Source organism: Euprymna scolopes, chromosome 6 (genome assembly GCF_053919585.1).
Source record: "Euprymna scolopes isolate OS-2025 chromosome 6, ASM5391958v1, whole genome shotgun sequence".
In the NCBI taxonomy this organism is placed as follows: domain Eukaryota; kingdom Metazoa; phylum Mollusca; class Cephalopoda; order Sepiida; family Sepiolidae; genus Euprymna; species Euprymna scolopes.
Genome location: NC_136487.1, coordinates 99,032,764 through 99,048,460, shown reverse-complemented (window position 1 = coordinate 99,048,460; position 15,697 = coordinate 99,032,764). Strand labels below are relative to the sequence as shown.

Below are 15,697 nucleotides of genomic sequence, written 5' to 3'. Positions count from 1 at the left end.
TTTTAGAGATTTACTATTTTTAAGAGATGTTCTAATTTTACTACTTTCTTAGAGATTAACTACTTTTACTACTTTTTTTTAGAGATTTACTACTTTTACTACTTTTTTTTAGAGATTTACTACTTTTACTACTTTTTAAAAAATTTACTACTTTTACTATTTTTAAGAGATGTTCTAATTTTACTACTTTCTTAGAGATTTACTACTTTTACTACTTTTTTTAGAGATGTACTACTTTTACTACTTTTTTTTAGAGATTTACTACTTTTACTACTTTTTTAGAGATTTACTACTTTTACTACTTTTTTAGAGATTTACTACTTTTACAACGTTTTTAGAGATTTACTACTTTTACTACTTTTTAGAGATTTACTACTTTTACTACTTTTTTAGAGATTTACTACTTTTACTACTTTTTTGAAAATTTACTACTTTTACTACTTTTTTAGAAATGTACTACTTTTACTACTTTTTTAGAGATTTACTACTTTTACTACTTTTTTTTAGAGATTTACTAAATTTACTACTTTTTTAGAGATTTACTACTTTTACTATTTTTTAGAGATTTACTACTTTTACTACTTTTTTTAGAGATGTACTACTTTTACTACGTTTTTAGAGATTTACTACTTTTACTACTTTTTTTGGAGATGTACTACTTTTACTACTTTTTTAGAGATTTACTACTTTTACTACTTTTTTAGAGATTTACTACTTTTACTACTTTTTTAGAGATTTACTACTTTTACTACTTTTTTAGAGATTTACTACTTTTACTACGTTTTTAGAGATTTACTACTTTTACTACTTTTTAGAGATTTACTACTTTTACTACTTTTTTAGAGATTTACTACTTTTACTACTTTTTTAGAGATTTAGTACTTTTACTACTTTTTAGAGATGTACTACTTTTACTACTTTTTAGAGATTTACTACTTTTACTACTTTTTTAGAGATTTACTACTTTTACTACTTTTTTTAGAGATGTACTACTTTTACTACTTTTTTTAGAGATTTACTACTTTTACTAGTTTTAGAGATTTACTACTTTTACTACTTCTTTAGAGATTTACTACTTTTACTACTTTTTTAGAGATTTACTACATTTACTACTTTTTTAGAGATTTACTACTTTTACTACTTTTTTAAAAATTTACTACTTTTACTATTTTTAAGAGATGTTCTAATTTTACTACTTTCTTAGAGATTAACTACTTTTACTACTTTTTTTAGAGATTTACTACTTTTACTACTTTTTTTTAGAGATTTACTACTTTTACTACTTTTTAAAAAATTTACTACTTTTACTATTTTTAAGAGATGTTCTAATTTTACTACTTTCTTAGAGATTTACTACTTTTACTACTTTTTTTAGAGATGTACTACTTTTACTACTTTTTAGAGATTTACTACTTTTACTACTTTTTTAGAGATTTACTACTTTTACTACTTTTTTAGAGATGTACTACTTTTACTATTTTTTTTAGAGATTTACTACTTTTACTACTTTTTAGAGATTTACTATATTTACTACTTTTTTAGAGATTTACTACTTTTACTACTTTTTTAGAGATGTAATACTTTTACTACTTTTTTAGAGATGTACTACTTTTACTACTTTTCCAGAGATTTACTACTTTTACTACTTTTTAGAGATTTACTACTTTACTACTTTTTTTAGAGATTTACTACATTTACTACTTTTTTAGAGATTTACTACTTTTACTACTTTTTTAGAGATTTACTATTTTACTACTGATTTAGAGATTTACTTCTTTTACTACTTTTTTTAGAGATTTACTACTTTTACAACTATTTTAGAGATTTACTATTTTACTACTGTTTTAGAGATTTACTTCTTTTACTACTTTTTTTAGAGATTTACTACTTTTACTACTTTTTAGAGATTTACTACTTTTACTACTTTTTTTTAGAGATTTACTACTTTTACTACTTTTTTAAAGATGTACAACTATTACTACTTTTTAAAAGATGTTCTACTACTTTTTAGAGATGTTCTAATTTTACTACTTTTTTACAGATGTACTACTTTTACTACTTTTTTTGAGATGTTCTACTTTTACAACTTTTTAGAGATTTACTACTTTTATTACTTTTAATAGATGTACTACTTTTACTACTTTGTAAGAGATTTACTACTTTTACTACTTTGTTAAAGATTTACTACTTTTACTACTTTGTTAAAGATTTACTACTTTTACTACTTTTTTAAAAAATGTACTACTTTTACTACTTTTTTAGAGATTTACTACTTTTACTACTTTTTAAGAGATTTACTACTTTTACTAACTTTTTAGAGATTTACTACTTTTACTACTTTTTAAGAGATTTACTACTTTTTCTACTTTTTTAGAGATTTACTACTTTTACTACTTTTTTAGAGATTTACTACTTTTACTACTTTTTTAGAGATTTACTACTTTTACTACTTTTTTAGAGATTTACTACTTTTTCTACTTTTTAAGAGATTTACTACTTTTACTACTTTTTTAGAGATTTAATACTTTTACTACTTTTTTAGAGATATACAACTTTTACTACTTTTTTTAGAGATTTACTAGTTTTACTACTTTTTTAGAGAATAATTACTTTTACTATTTTTTAGAGATTCACTACTTTACTACTGTTTTTAGAAATTTACTACATTTACTACTTTTTTAGAGATTTACTACTTTTACTACTTTTTAAGAGATTTACTACTTTTTCTACTTTTTTAGAGATTTACTACTTTTACTACTTTTTTAGAAATGTACTACTTTTACAACTTTTTAAGAGATTTACTACTTTTATTACTTTTAATAGATGTACTACTTTTACTACTTTTTAAGAGATTTACTACTTTTACTACTTTTTTAGAGATTTACTATTTTTACTACTTTTTTAGAGATGTACTACTTTTACTACGTTTTTAGAGATTTACTACTTTTACTACTTTTTTAGAGATTTACTACATTTACTACTTTTTAAGAGATTTACTACTTTTACTATTTTTTTAAAAATTTACTACTTTTACTATATTTAAGAGATGTTCTAATTTTACTACTTTCTTAGAGATTAACTACTTTTACTACTTTTTTTAGAGATTTACTACTTTTACTACTTTTTTTAGAGATTTACTACTTTTACTACTTTTTAAAAAATTTACCACTTTTACTATTTTTAAGAGATGTTATAATTTTACTACTTTCTTAGAGATTTACTACTTTTACTACTTTTTTAGAGATGTACTACTTTTACTATTTTTTTTTAGAGATTTACTACTTTTACTACTTTTTTAGAGATTTACTACTTTTACTACTTTTTTAGAGATGTACTACTTTTACTACTTTTTTTAGAGATTTACTACTTTTACTACTTTTTTAAAGATTTACTACTTTTACGACTTTTTTAAAGATGTGCTAATTTTACTACTCTTTGAGAGATTTACTACTTTTACTACTATTGTAGAGATGTACTACTTTTACTATTTTTTTTAGAGATTTACTACTTTTACTACTTTTTAGAGATGTTCTAATTTTACTAATTTTTTAGAGATTTACTTCTTTTACGACTTTTTAGAGATGTACTTTTTTTACCACTTTTGTTAAATGTACTACTTTTACTACTTTTGCAGAGATTTACTAATTTTACTACTTTTAGAGATTTACTACTTTTACTACTTTTTTTTAGAGATGTACTACTTTTACTACTTTTTAGAGATGTACTATTTTTAATACTTTTTTTAGCGATGTACTACTTTTAATACTTGTTAAGAGATTTACTACTTTTACTACTTTTTTAGAGATTTACTACTTTTACTACGTTTTTAGAGATTTACTACTTTTACTACTTTTTGGAGATTTACTACTTTTACTACTTTTTTAGAGATTTACTACCTTTACTACTTTTTTAGAGATTTACTATTTTTACTACTTTTTTTAGCGATGTACTACTTTTAATACTTGTTAAGAGATTTACTACTTTTACTACTTTTTTTAGAGATTTACTTCTTTTACTACTTTTCTAGAGATTTACTACTTTTACTACTTTTTTAGAGATTTACTACTTTTACTACATTTTAGAGATTTACTACTTTTACTACTTTTTAGAGATGTACTATTTTTAATACTTTTTTTAGCGATGTACTACTTTTAATACTTGTTAAGAGATTTACTACTTTTACTACTTTTTTAGAGATTTACTACTTTTACTACGTTTTTAGAGATTTACTACTTTTACTACTTTTTGGAGATTTACTACTTTTACTACTTTTTTAGAGATTTACTACCTTTACTACTTTTTTAGAGATTTACTATTTTTACTACTTTTTTTAGCGATGTACTACTTTTAATACTTGTTAAGAGATTTACTACTTTTACTACTTTTTTTAGAGATTTACTTCTTTTACTACTTTTCTAGAGATTTACTACTTTTACTACTTTTTTAGAGATTTACTACTTTTACTACATTTTAGAGATTTACTACTTTTACTACTTTTTAGAGATGTACTACTTTTATTTTTTTTTTAAAGATGTTCTAATTTTACTACTTTTTTAAAGATTTTCTACTTTTACTACTTTTTTAGAGATTTACTACTTTCATTACTTTTTAGAGATTTACTACTTTTACTACTTTTTTAAAGATTTACTAGTTTTACTACTTTTTTAGAGATGTTCTCATTTTACTAGCTTTTTAGAGATTTACTACTTTTACTACTTTTTAAGGGATTTACTACTTTTACTACTTTTTAAGGGATTTACTACTTTTACTACTTTTTAAGAGATTTACTATTTTACTACTTATTTTAGAGATTTACTACTTTTACTACTATTTTTAGAGATTTACTACTTTTTCTACTTTTTTTAGAGATGTACTACTTTTACTACTTTTTAAGGGATTTACTACTTTTACTACTTTTTTAGAGATTTACTACTTTTACTACTTTTTTAGAGATTTACTACTTTTACTACTATTTTTAGAGATTTACTACTTTTTCTACTTTGTTTAGAGATTTACTACTTTTACTACGTTTTTAGAGATTTACTACTTTTACTACTTTTTTAGAGATTTACTACTTTTACTACTTTTTTTTAGAGTTTTATTACTTTTACTACTTTTGTTAGAGATTTACTACTTTTACTACTTTTGTAGAGATTTACTAATCTTACTACTTTTTTAGAGATTTACTAATTTTACTACTTTTTTTTAGAGTTTTATTACTTTTACTACTTTTTTTGAAGATGTACTACTTTTACTACTTTTTTAAAGATTTACTACTTTTACTACTTTTTTTAGAGATTTACTACTTTTACTACTTTTTTAAAGATTTACTACTTTTACTACTTTTTTTAGAGATTTACTACCTTTACTACTTTTTTAGAGATTTACTACTTTTACTACTTTTTTTTAAGATGTACTACTTTTACTACTATTTTTAGAGATTTACTACTTTTACTACTTTTTTAGAGATTTACTACTTTTACTACTATTTTTAGAGATTTACTACTTTTACTACTTTTTTAGAGATTTACTACTTTTACTACTATTTTTAGAGATTTACTACTTTTACTACTTTTTTTAGATTTACTACGTTTACTACTTTTTAGAGATTTACTAATTTTACTACTTTTTTAGAGATTTACTACTTTTACTATTTTTTAGAGATTTACTAATTTTACTACTTTTTTAGAGATTTACTACTTTTACTACTATTTTTGAGATTTACTACTTTTACTACTTTTTTAAAGATGTAATAATTTTACTACGTTCTACTGTACTACTTTTTACTACGTTCATCTGAAGTCAGAAATTCTATTTCGTAATGAAGCTTGAGTACCTGACTAACGTACAATTCTACTCAGAGTGATACCATGACACATTTAGAGTTGCACTCTAATCTAAGACAAAATTTCTTGTCAAAACAGTGTAAACAATCCAGGAATTATGTCGCCCTTTTTGTGGTTGGAAGAACAAGCATTGACCTAAGTGACTAGATTTTCTAATACTTTGAGTAATAGACGGATAATACGAAACCTTGAATCTGAATTCTCTGACTAGGAATCATCAGATGTGCAAGATGAATTTGTCGATGATTGTTCTACTCGGTCTCTATCTTTATGAAAATTGGATCGAAGCTAATTAAGCAAATAAATTTATTATCTGCTCTCAATAATTGTTTCATCGCGCATTGAGTTGTCTTTGCGTGAAAATGGCTAAAAATGCAAATTACAATAACTTACGGTTAATAAAAATTTATCGGTCTCAATTGCCTGTTTCCATTTTCACAAGTATTGTAACGTTTCATTTTACGGGTCTTCTTATCTCCGTGTAAAACTTATAAGATATTAAACGAGTGATACTAATTCAAGCATGTGTTGTCTCAACAACTGAATGGTCATAGTACATGCTACTTTTCATGATTTATTTATCTCTGTATCTCTTTCTCCATTTAACTTTATTCGTATTTTTGTCTTATATTGTAATAGAGGAAACGCCACTTACCTTCATAATTTTCCAAAATTCCCCCTCCGTTGTTAAGATCCGTCGAATGGAGATAAAAAAGATAACATAGAAAAAGCGTTTATTGTCGGCATTCGCACAAGAATATTAGAACAGACTAGCAAGGACAATTCATGCATATAATTAGAAGAAGGGACTTCAAGATACAAAGACGATGTAAGTAAGCACACGGAAAAGGATGAGGTAAGTAAGCATACGGGTATCACGGGTAAATATCACCAATGTCATGTTAACAAGTTGCCGATTTAGGGATGCAATTGATTCATTTTTATTAATTATTTCACTTAAATCAGCACGAAGATGCAATTAAATGCAAGCTCTACACAAAATACAAGCTTTTCAAGAATCTAACGACACATACAATGAGAGTTATTTTCTATTGCACGATTAATAATAGCATCAAACTTATCGGCTTCGTGCCGGACATCGATTCTCAAAAAAAACAAAACATTTTGTATTCATTTATTCCTTAAATAGTTTGAAATTATATATAAAAATCATATAAAAATGCTAATATAGAAGTCAAAACTAAGGGAAAGTAGACACGAAAATTCACATTCGTTCATTGATAACATTCGTATATATATATATATATATATATATATATATATATAAATATATATATATATATATTGCCATTTTATAAATCAATTCAAGAAGATAATTTTAAAAACTCAGCTATATTTGCTCGTATCCGTCGATTAAGTTCGTAAATAATTCGTGTATATATATATATATATATATTATATTATTATATATATATATATATATAAGTAGTAAAAGTAGTAAATATAAGTAAGTATATATATATATATATATATTATATTATTATATATATATATATATATATATATATATATAAGTAGTAAATATAAGTAAGTATATATATATATATATATATATTATTATATATATTATTATATATATATATATATATATATATAAGTAGTAAATATAAGTAAGTATATATATATATATATATATTATATTATTATATATATATATATATATATATATATATATATATATATATATATATATATATATTAGGAATTTAGATCAACACATTATATATGTTTACAATAGAAGTATCATTTGCTTATTACTTTTCATATGCCATTTAACAATTATAATGCTTAACAGGAACTATCAGCTATAAACATATTTATTGAAAACGTTTTTGAAACAACAATAGTCATTCATTCAAATAAAATGTAAATTTCAATCGTGTTTTAAAACAGTTTTTATTCAGTTTTGCTGTTCACCGCGCCTGCAGAGTTGAAGAACATCGTGTGTTTGTTTTATTATGAGTCGAGCGTGCATTCACATTTTTTGATACAGAAAATCAGGCTTCTTAATGATAAACAGCATCCTTTCAAAATTCACCTTTCTTGATCAGCAATATTTTCCGGCTCTTAATGAAGCTAAGACCGAAACATTTCGTTGTCTCTTCTGATTTTTTATGTAGTTTTTTTTAAAGGGCGTGTAATTTGTTTATTTGTAAGATAGATTTCTGGTTGTGATTAAACTGTTCTCAAATCTAAGCTGATTTAATATATTGTAAATTTCTAAATTGCGATTAATTCGGCTTCAGCTTTTGTAGGAAATATCAGCCATGTCATATATTGTTCGATTTACGTAAATGTTATTTGTCTTTAATCATGTTGTGCACTTTATTTGATCAGGGCTATCTAGAAGGGCTCATGTTAAGGGATAACATCTAAAGAAACGACTTATAAAAAAGAATAGTAATTTAATAGTTATTGAAATTCATTTTTCTGACCACGGACGATGCAATTATGACATGCTATAAAGAATACAATTTAAATAGTGGGAAAGCAAAGAAAACATTCCGTTAATGAAAAATAATACAAAAATAAACTGTTTTACACTCATAAGTACATTATTTTACAAGATTCATATGTATTGGTGATTTTAAGGTAATGGTTAGCCATCATTTCCGCACATTTCATTATTAATTATACATTCCAGAATTAGTTTATCAATTTCATTCAAATTTGTTTCGTCTGTAATATTCGGTAATTCATTGTTTATTTGTTAACTGAATATGTATCGGTTATCAATTATTTTGATCTTATATAATTGAAATGGAATCGATACAAAATGTTAATAGGTTAAGATTTCAAAGAAATGAATTCGTGACAGTAAAATTGTATTCTGAGAAGATTTTATTTCAAACAACATTGATAAAACAGGTAGGAAACGATTAAATGTTTCCAAAATGTAATCATAATAAAAAAGGAAACAATCTTTCAAAATTTATAAAATAGTAAAAGTTAAATGCTTCTAACGGTCATTGCAGATTTCCAGTTCAGAATTAAGACAACATTTACGTGACAATACATTTCATGCAAATTGGAAAACAGTAATTATCTAAATATCGTTCAATGTTTTATTTTAAAATATCATAGTCGATATTTGCTGCCACGAAACCATCATCATCTAAACAATGTGATTGTGTTTCCTTCTGGCTTCCTATTTTCCCCTTAATATTTACACAGGTTTCTGTCTTTGTAGGTAAATTTTAATGGTTTCATATTTTACTATTTATTATTTAGTAGTAGTATTACTAAGTGTATCGCCCTAAACTGAAAATAGGGACATCCGAGGTTTACATTATGTTAGGAAGAACTGTGCTCGTTCAAATATATTTGAGAAAAACACGTTTTACGCCAGAAAATCTGCTATATATTAATTGTATTCTTTAGATTGACTACTGACTAATATCCATTGATCTTGTAACTTGATTGGCGATGGTAATACTAATACGTAATTGTATCAGCAGATGTAAATTATTTATGTTAAAATTATCAAATATTGATTGGTTCTCGTTCTAGTTGTCTTCAAAAGCAGAATGTATGCAAGCCCCAGGAGATTCAGCGAATAAATGGCCTCTAGAAACCAGATTAATTTTGGACGAACGATGGAATTTAATATTAATTGTCTACGTGTGGTTTTACAGTAGACGTGAGAAAATAAGACGCCAAAAGCATTAGTAAAATTTGGTTTAGTAAGTGAACTCAGAAAAACACTATCACATGCGATTTGACTTATATCTACCCGCAAATCTTTTAAACCGCCAGTAGTAACACAATCGTCCCTTCTCTCCTTGCTGAAATGTAAACTCATGTAAGCAAAGTCATGTTCATTTTTTATCCGTTTGTTTATCATTAAGCGTTCTGAGCTTTTTTATTTATCGTTAACTTTTTTATGTATCAATAACTTTTTGTTTATTGTTAAGCGTTCTGAGCTTTTTTTATTTATCGTTAACTTTTTTCATCGATAACTTTTTGTTTATCGTTAAGCGTTCAAAACTTTTTCTTTTATCCTTAACTTTTCTTTATCGTGGACTTTGTTTATCGTTAAGCGTTCTATACTTTATTGTTAACTTCTTTATTAATCGTTAACTTTTGTTTAACATTAAGCTTTCTTAACTTTTTGTTTATCCTCCAGCATTCTGAACTTTTATTTTGTCGTTATTTTTTGTTTATTGTTAAGCATTCCGAACATTTTTATTTATTAAAAAATGCCAATACAATCAATAATTTAGAAAAAAACAAAACACTTTAATCTTATACGAAACTATGAACATTAATCTTAGACGATATTTTGGCTCATCAAATATTTTAATTGATAAAATAAAACCTGAAATTCTAATAAGAAACACAACGATTACTTATGGTCACATGAAATAAGTAAATGTGAGGGCAAAAATGTGTAAGTGAAGCTCTCAAAACAAAGTGGATGCAATTTGCTGCGAATCCAGTTGTATTTGTGAACTTGCGTAAGTAAGAGTCATTATTACAATTACGACTTATTATTTGTTAAGTTCTCATGATCAATTTAATTCTACTAATCAACAATACTAAACAGTGTGCTATTCAACGTTTAAGCTTTAACAAATAATAAAATTCAAGTTGGTTTCGAGGGTAATCTGTAGAATTAACATACAAGTAAAACTAAATGAATAAATATCCGATAGGATGCAACACATATTGATTCCTTTAGACTAAAATTTGATGAGAATCAAAAAACTACAAACTGCTTAAAGAAATACACCTTTTTAAATGCATCTCACGTATCAATGAATTAGAACTTAAAAAATAATCACGTCCATAATAAATTAGAACTCATTTTTGAATAAGTGTTTATTGCTTCAGGATGTATGTACGTATTCTTATCAATGAATGCATGATAGAAAACACAGCTAACCAACTTTTCTGGATCATTCTCAATTATATGAGACGGACATCAAATGATAAAGTGTTCGCAATTTGGTTGTATGCTCTTTTAGCAAATATGTTACAGGATGAAAAGAAGGAACTGCTTTTTATAATAATAAAGATAATTATATTAGGAATATAATTAAATTATGATGATAATTACATTATAAAGATAATTAAACCATAAATATAATGAAGCTATAACGATAATGAAACAACGAAAATATTAAAAACTATAAGATAATTAAACTATATAAGTATTTAAAACTACAATTATGACGAAACTAATCAGATAATTAAACTATAAAGTAATTAAAACTATGAAGTTATTTAAAACTATGTAAATAATGGAACTATGAATGTTATTAAACTATGAAGATAAGTAAACTACGAAGATAATAAAATTATGAAAATAACTAAGCCATAAATATAATAAAACTACGGCAAAAATTAAAGTATAGAGTTAATAAAACGAAGGATAATGAAACTATAAAACTACTTAAAACTACGACAATAAATAAACTATACTATTATTATTATTATTATTATTATTATTATTATTATTATTATTATTATTATTATTATTAATGATGATGTTAATAATAATAATAATAATAATAATAATAATAATAATAATAATAATAATAAAACTATGAATATAAAGTTATGAAGATAAATAAACACTGAAACCTTTTAAAACTATAAGGATAATTAAAATCCTGAAACTATTAAAAACCATAAAGACAAACTATGACACTAATAAAATCTATAAAGACTATGAAGACCGTAAAACTATAAATACTAATAAACTATGAAGATAATAAGACTACAAATAATACAAAACTATGAAAATAGTTAAACTATAAAGCTATGTAAAACTATAAAGATATTTACAACTATAAACATAATAAAACAACTGTCATAATTAAACTATGAAGATAATTAAATTATAAAGATAATCAAAATAGTTAATTTCTGAAAAAGTATGAAAATAATTAAACTATAAAAATAATAACATTATAAATATAATTAAAGCATAAAGATAACTAAATTATGAAAATAGTTAAACTATGAAAATATATAAACTATGAAGATAATCGAAAACTAAAATTAATTGAACTCTTAATATAAAGAAACAGTATTAATAAAAAAAAACTATTGATATAATGAAACTGTATAGACAATGAACTCTAAAGATAATTTAATTATAAAGTTAATTATACTAGTAAAGTAATAAATATGTGAAGCTAAGAACCTTAAACGTAAATATGATTAAAATACACCACGATACTTAAAATGAATATACGAAAATTTGAAAGATAATTACACTATATAAAATATACAAAGATAAAAAATATAAACTACAAATAATATAATATAATTACAAAAATAATTGATCTATTAAATAATTAAACTATAAATGAAGATAAATAAATTGTACGTGTAAATAAAAGATGAAGATAATAAAGATATTAAGATAAGTTTAATTGAAAAGTGAAACCAACTATAGCGATAACTAAACTATCAAAAAACAATAAAGATAATGAGTGTGATTAAATAATAAAGATTTATAGACTATGAATAAAATATAAAGATAAATACACCATAACAAATTCAACTATGAAAAATGAAACTATGAAGATAATTAAACTATAAAAAACAATAAAATTATAAATATAATAACACTATGGAGATAAACTGTAAGGATAATTAAAATATAAAGATAATAACATTATAAAGATAATTAAACTGTAAATAAATAACATGATGAAAATAATTAAATTATAAATATAAGTAACCCTATGGAAATAATTCAACTATACATTCAATTACACTCGGAAGATAATTTAACAATAAATATCATAAAACTGTTAAAATAATTAAACTATAAATATAATGAAACTATGAAAATTATGAACTAGATTTAATTACACGTTGAATATAATAAAACAATAAAGGAAATTAACCTATTAAATTATGAATATAAAGGTGATAAAATCATAAATCATGAAACTTAGATGGTACGATAATATATAAAATTAAACTATGAAGCTGATTAAGCTGAGAGTAATTAAACTATGGAGCTAAATTTATTATAAAATTAAATAAATTATAATAATATTAAAATATTTTCCGTGAGGACTATAATGAAATTATAAAGATGATAAAATAATGAAGATAATAAAAATAAGGTAATAAGGTAATATAATGCAGATAATTGAACTATAAATAGAAGAATGCTATGGAGAGAAATGAATAATGAAAAAAGTATGATGATAGTTAAACTTTAAAGATAATTAAATGATAAAACTATAAAATAGATTAGACTATAAAGGTTATCTAATCATTAAGGTATTAATACACTTAAATATAATTAAAAACTATTAAACTATGAATAAAACCATTATAATTATTAAAGCATGAATATAAGGAAATGATGAAGATAATAAAACTAGATAAAACCAACTATAAAAGTGATTATCCTATGCACATGAATAAACTATTAAGATAATTGAACTATAAAGTTAAATAAATTATAAAAATAATTAAACTATGAAGTACAATGAAAATAATGAAACTATAAAGATAAATAAATTATAAAGACAAAGAATAAAGAAAAATAAGCTATAAATATCGTTAAAATATAAAGACATTTCAATTATAAATATAATCAAACTATAGAAAATAAAAAAGTATAAAGATAATTAAACTACTGATAAAGCTAGTTCCAAAATGTAAAGATTATTAAACTATAGCGAAAATTGTACTGCGATAACAATTAAGTTATGAAATGATCAAAATATTAAGATATACAAAATATGACAATAACTAAGACAATATGACAATATATAAAGATAAATCTATATATATAAAAGCGAAAATGTATGTATTATGTATGTGTGCATGTTTGTGTGTCTGCTAAAATCTTTCGACAGACACGACGAAAATTCACAAACTCGGTATCATATCGAAGCCCCATCCTTCGCTCGAAAACTATCGAAAAATTGGCCAAAAACGTTCATTTTTTCACCCCGAAATCGACACTTTTCGACAGGGAGGGGGTAAACAAAAACGGTCTTCTCGTGACGACGAGCGGTTTTACGCATGCGCCAGATGACGGCATGACCTGATTTACTTTAAATAGTTGAAAAACTGAACAAATTGCATTTACGTCGGGTTAGGTCAGTTGATTAGCGCGTTGGTTCATTATCTAAAGGTATTGGCTTCGAATCGTGGTGTGAGATGTCTTTTTTTTCGATTTTTTAAATTTAAATATTGAACCAGTGTTATTTAAGCCATTTTTCACGTAACGTTCATTTTTCTGTTTTTCGCTTATCCACCCCCGAACACACACCCAAAAACACCTGGGTACCCACCGATTTTTTAAATTTTAATATCGAAACAGGCTTATTTAAGCCATTTTTCACATGTTCGTGTTCTGTTTTCATCGTTCGTTTGCCTTACGTTAGTTTTTTTGTATTTTTTTTAGATGTTTTGATTACTCCCCCCTCCCCCGCTTTTTTTACTTCGCTTATAATTAACAAACCTACGTCGTCGTCGTCGTCGTCGTCGTAATCGTAACGCTCGACGACTTCCGGGCGCGCACCTGTCAATTTGGTTCTTACTTAAATAAATTCAAACATCTTTCACTAACTCATTCTGGCTGGCCGATTTTATTTTCAAACTTCGCTTCAGGGCTTCGGCTTCGATCCTACCCCCACCAACACCCCGGTTTCTTTTTTATTTAACACCTAACACACCTACAAACACCCGGGCAACGCCGAGTACCCCCGCTAGTAAACTATACGAATAAAAAACTAACAAAGACGACAAAACTATGAATGCAATTCTACTATAGGGATAATTCAACTATGAATATAGCAAAACAATACAGATAATTAAAATATAAATATGATAAAAAATTTGAAGATAATAATATTATGAAAATAAGAATTATATGAATATAATAAAATAATGAAAATAATTCTAATATGATTAAATAATTAAATTATTATACAGATAGCAAAAATTATCAAAAATTACGTACGAACGATGGGCACCAAAAAGATAAAACCGTGAAGAACACTAAAACAATAAAGATAATTAATATAATTAATCTATGAATGAAATTAAATTATGAATCTAATAAACAATGAAGATAACAAAGCAGTAAAGATATTTTAAGTATAAAGATAATATGATCCTATTAAAACCTATTTGAAATATAAATAATATTAAACTATATAAATAATAAACTCTAATAATAATCAAACAACAAACATAATTAAACTATGAAGATAATGAAACTAAAATATAAGTAAACGATGAAGATAATAAAACGATAAACTAACTAAAGAGATCACAAAATAATGAAGATAATTTAAATATAAAGATAATTAAACGACTAAAATAATCCAACCATTTAAATAATCAAACCATTAAAATAATCAAACCATCAAATTAATCAAACTACAGAATAATTAAACTATGGAAACAATTAAAGTATGAAGACAATACAACTAAAAGATTATTATCTATGAAGATATTTAAACTGTGAATATAATTGAACTATTAAGATAATAAAAGAATACTTATAATGAAACTATAGAAATAGTATACAATTAAAGATTATCAAACTATAAAAATATTAAAACTATGAGTATAACGATACTACGATACTACAACGGCAATTAAAGTATGAACGTAATTTAACAATGAGGATAAGTAAACAATTAAAATAAATAAACTATAGAGAAAATGAAACTAAAAAGATAATTAAGCGATGGAGATAATAAAACTAAAGAAGTGATTAAACGATTTTGATAGTTAAAATATAAATACAATATACAGATAATTAAACTATAATAATAATGAAACAAAAAAGTCGTTTAAATATGAATATAATTAACATATTCAGAAAATTAAAATATATA

At 24.0% G+C, this 15,697-nt stretch overlaps 1 protein-coding gene across 7 annotated transcripts in view; it reads right to left on the bottom strand.

Annotated features, from left to right (window-relative positions):
* LOC145277818 (protein shifted-like) overlaps window positions 1–15,697 on the bottom strand; it is a 593,688-nt gene that overhangs the window by 77,569 nt on the left and 500,422 nt on the right. For 3 of the 7 annotated variants that reach the window (XM_080129710.1, XM_080129711.1, XM_080129713.1), the window contains exon 6: window positions 6,502–6,529. The exons of the other annotated variants lie outside the window; for them this stretch is intronic. In XM_080129710.1, coding sequence (XP_079985836.1) covers window positions 6,502–6,529 — 28 coding nt within the window. The remainder of the gene's footprint in view (window positions 1–6,501; window positions 6,530–15,697) is intronic. 7 annotated transcript variants of the gene reach the window in all.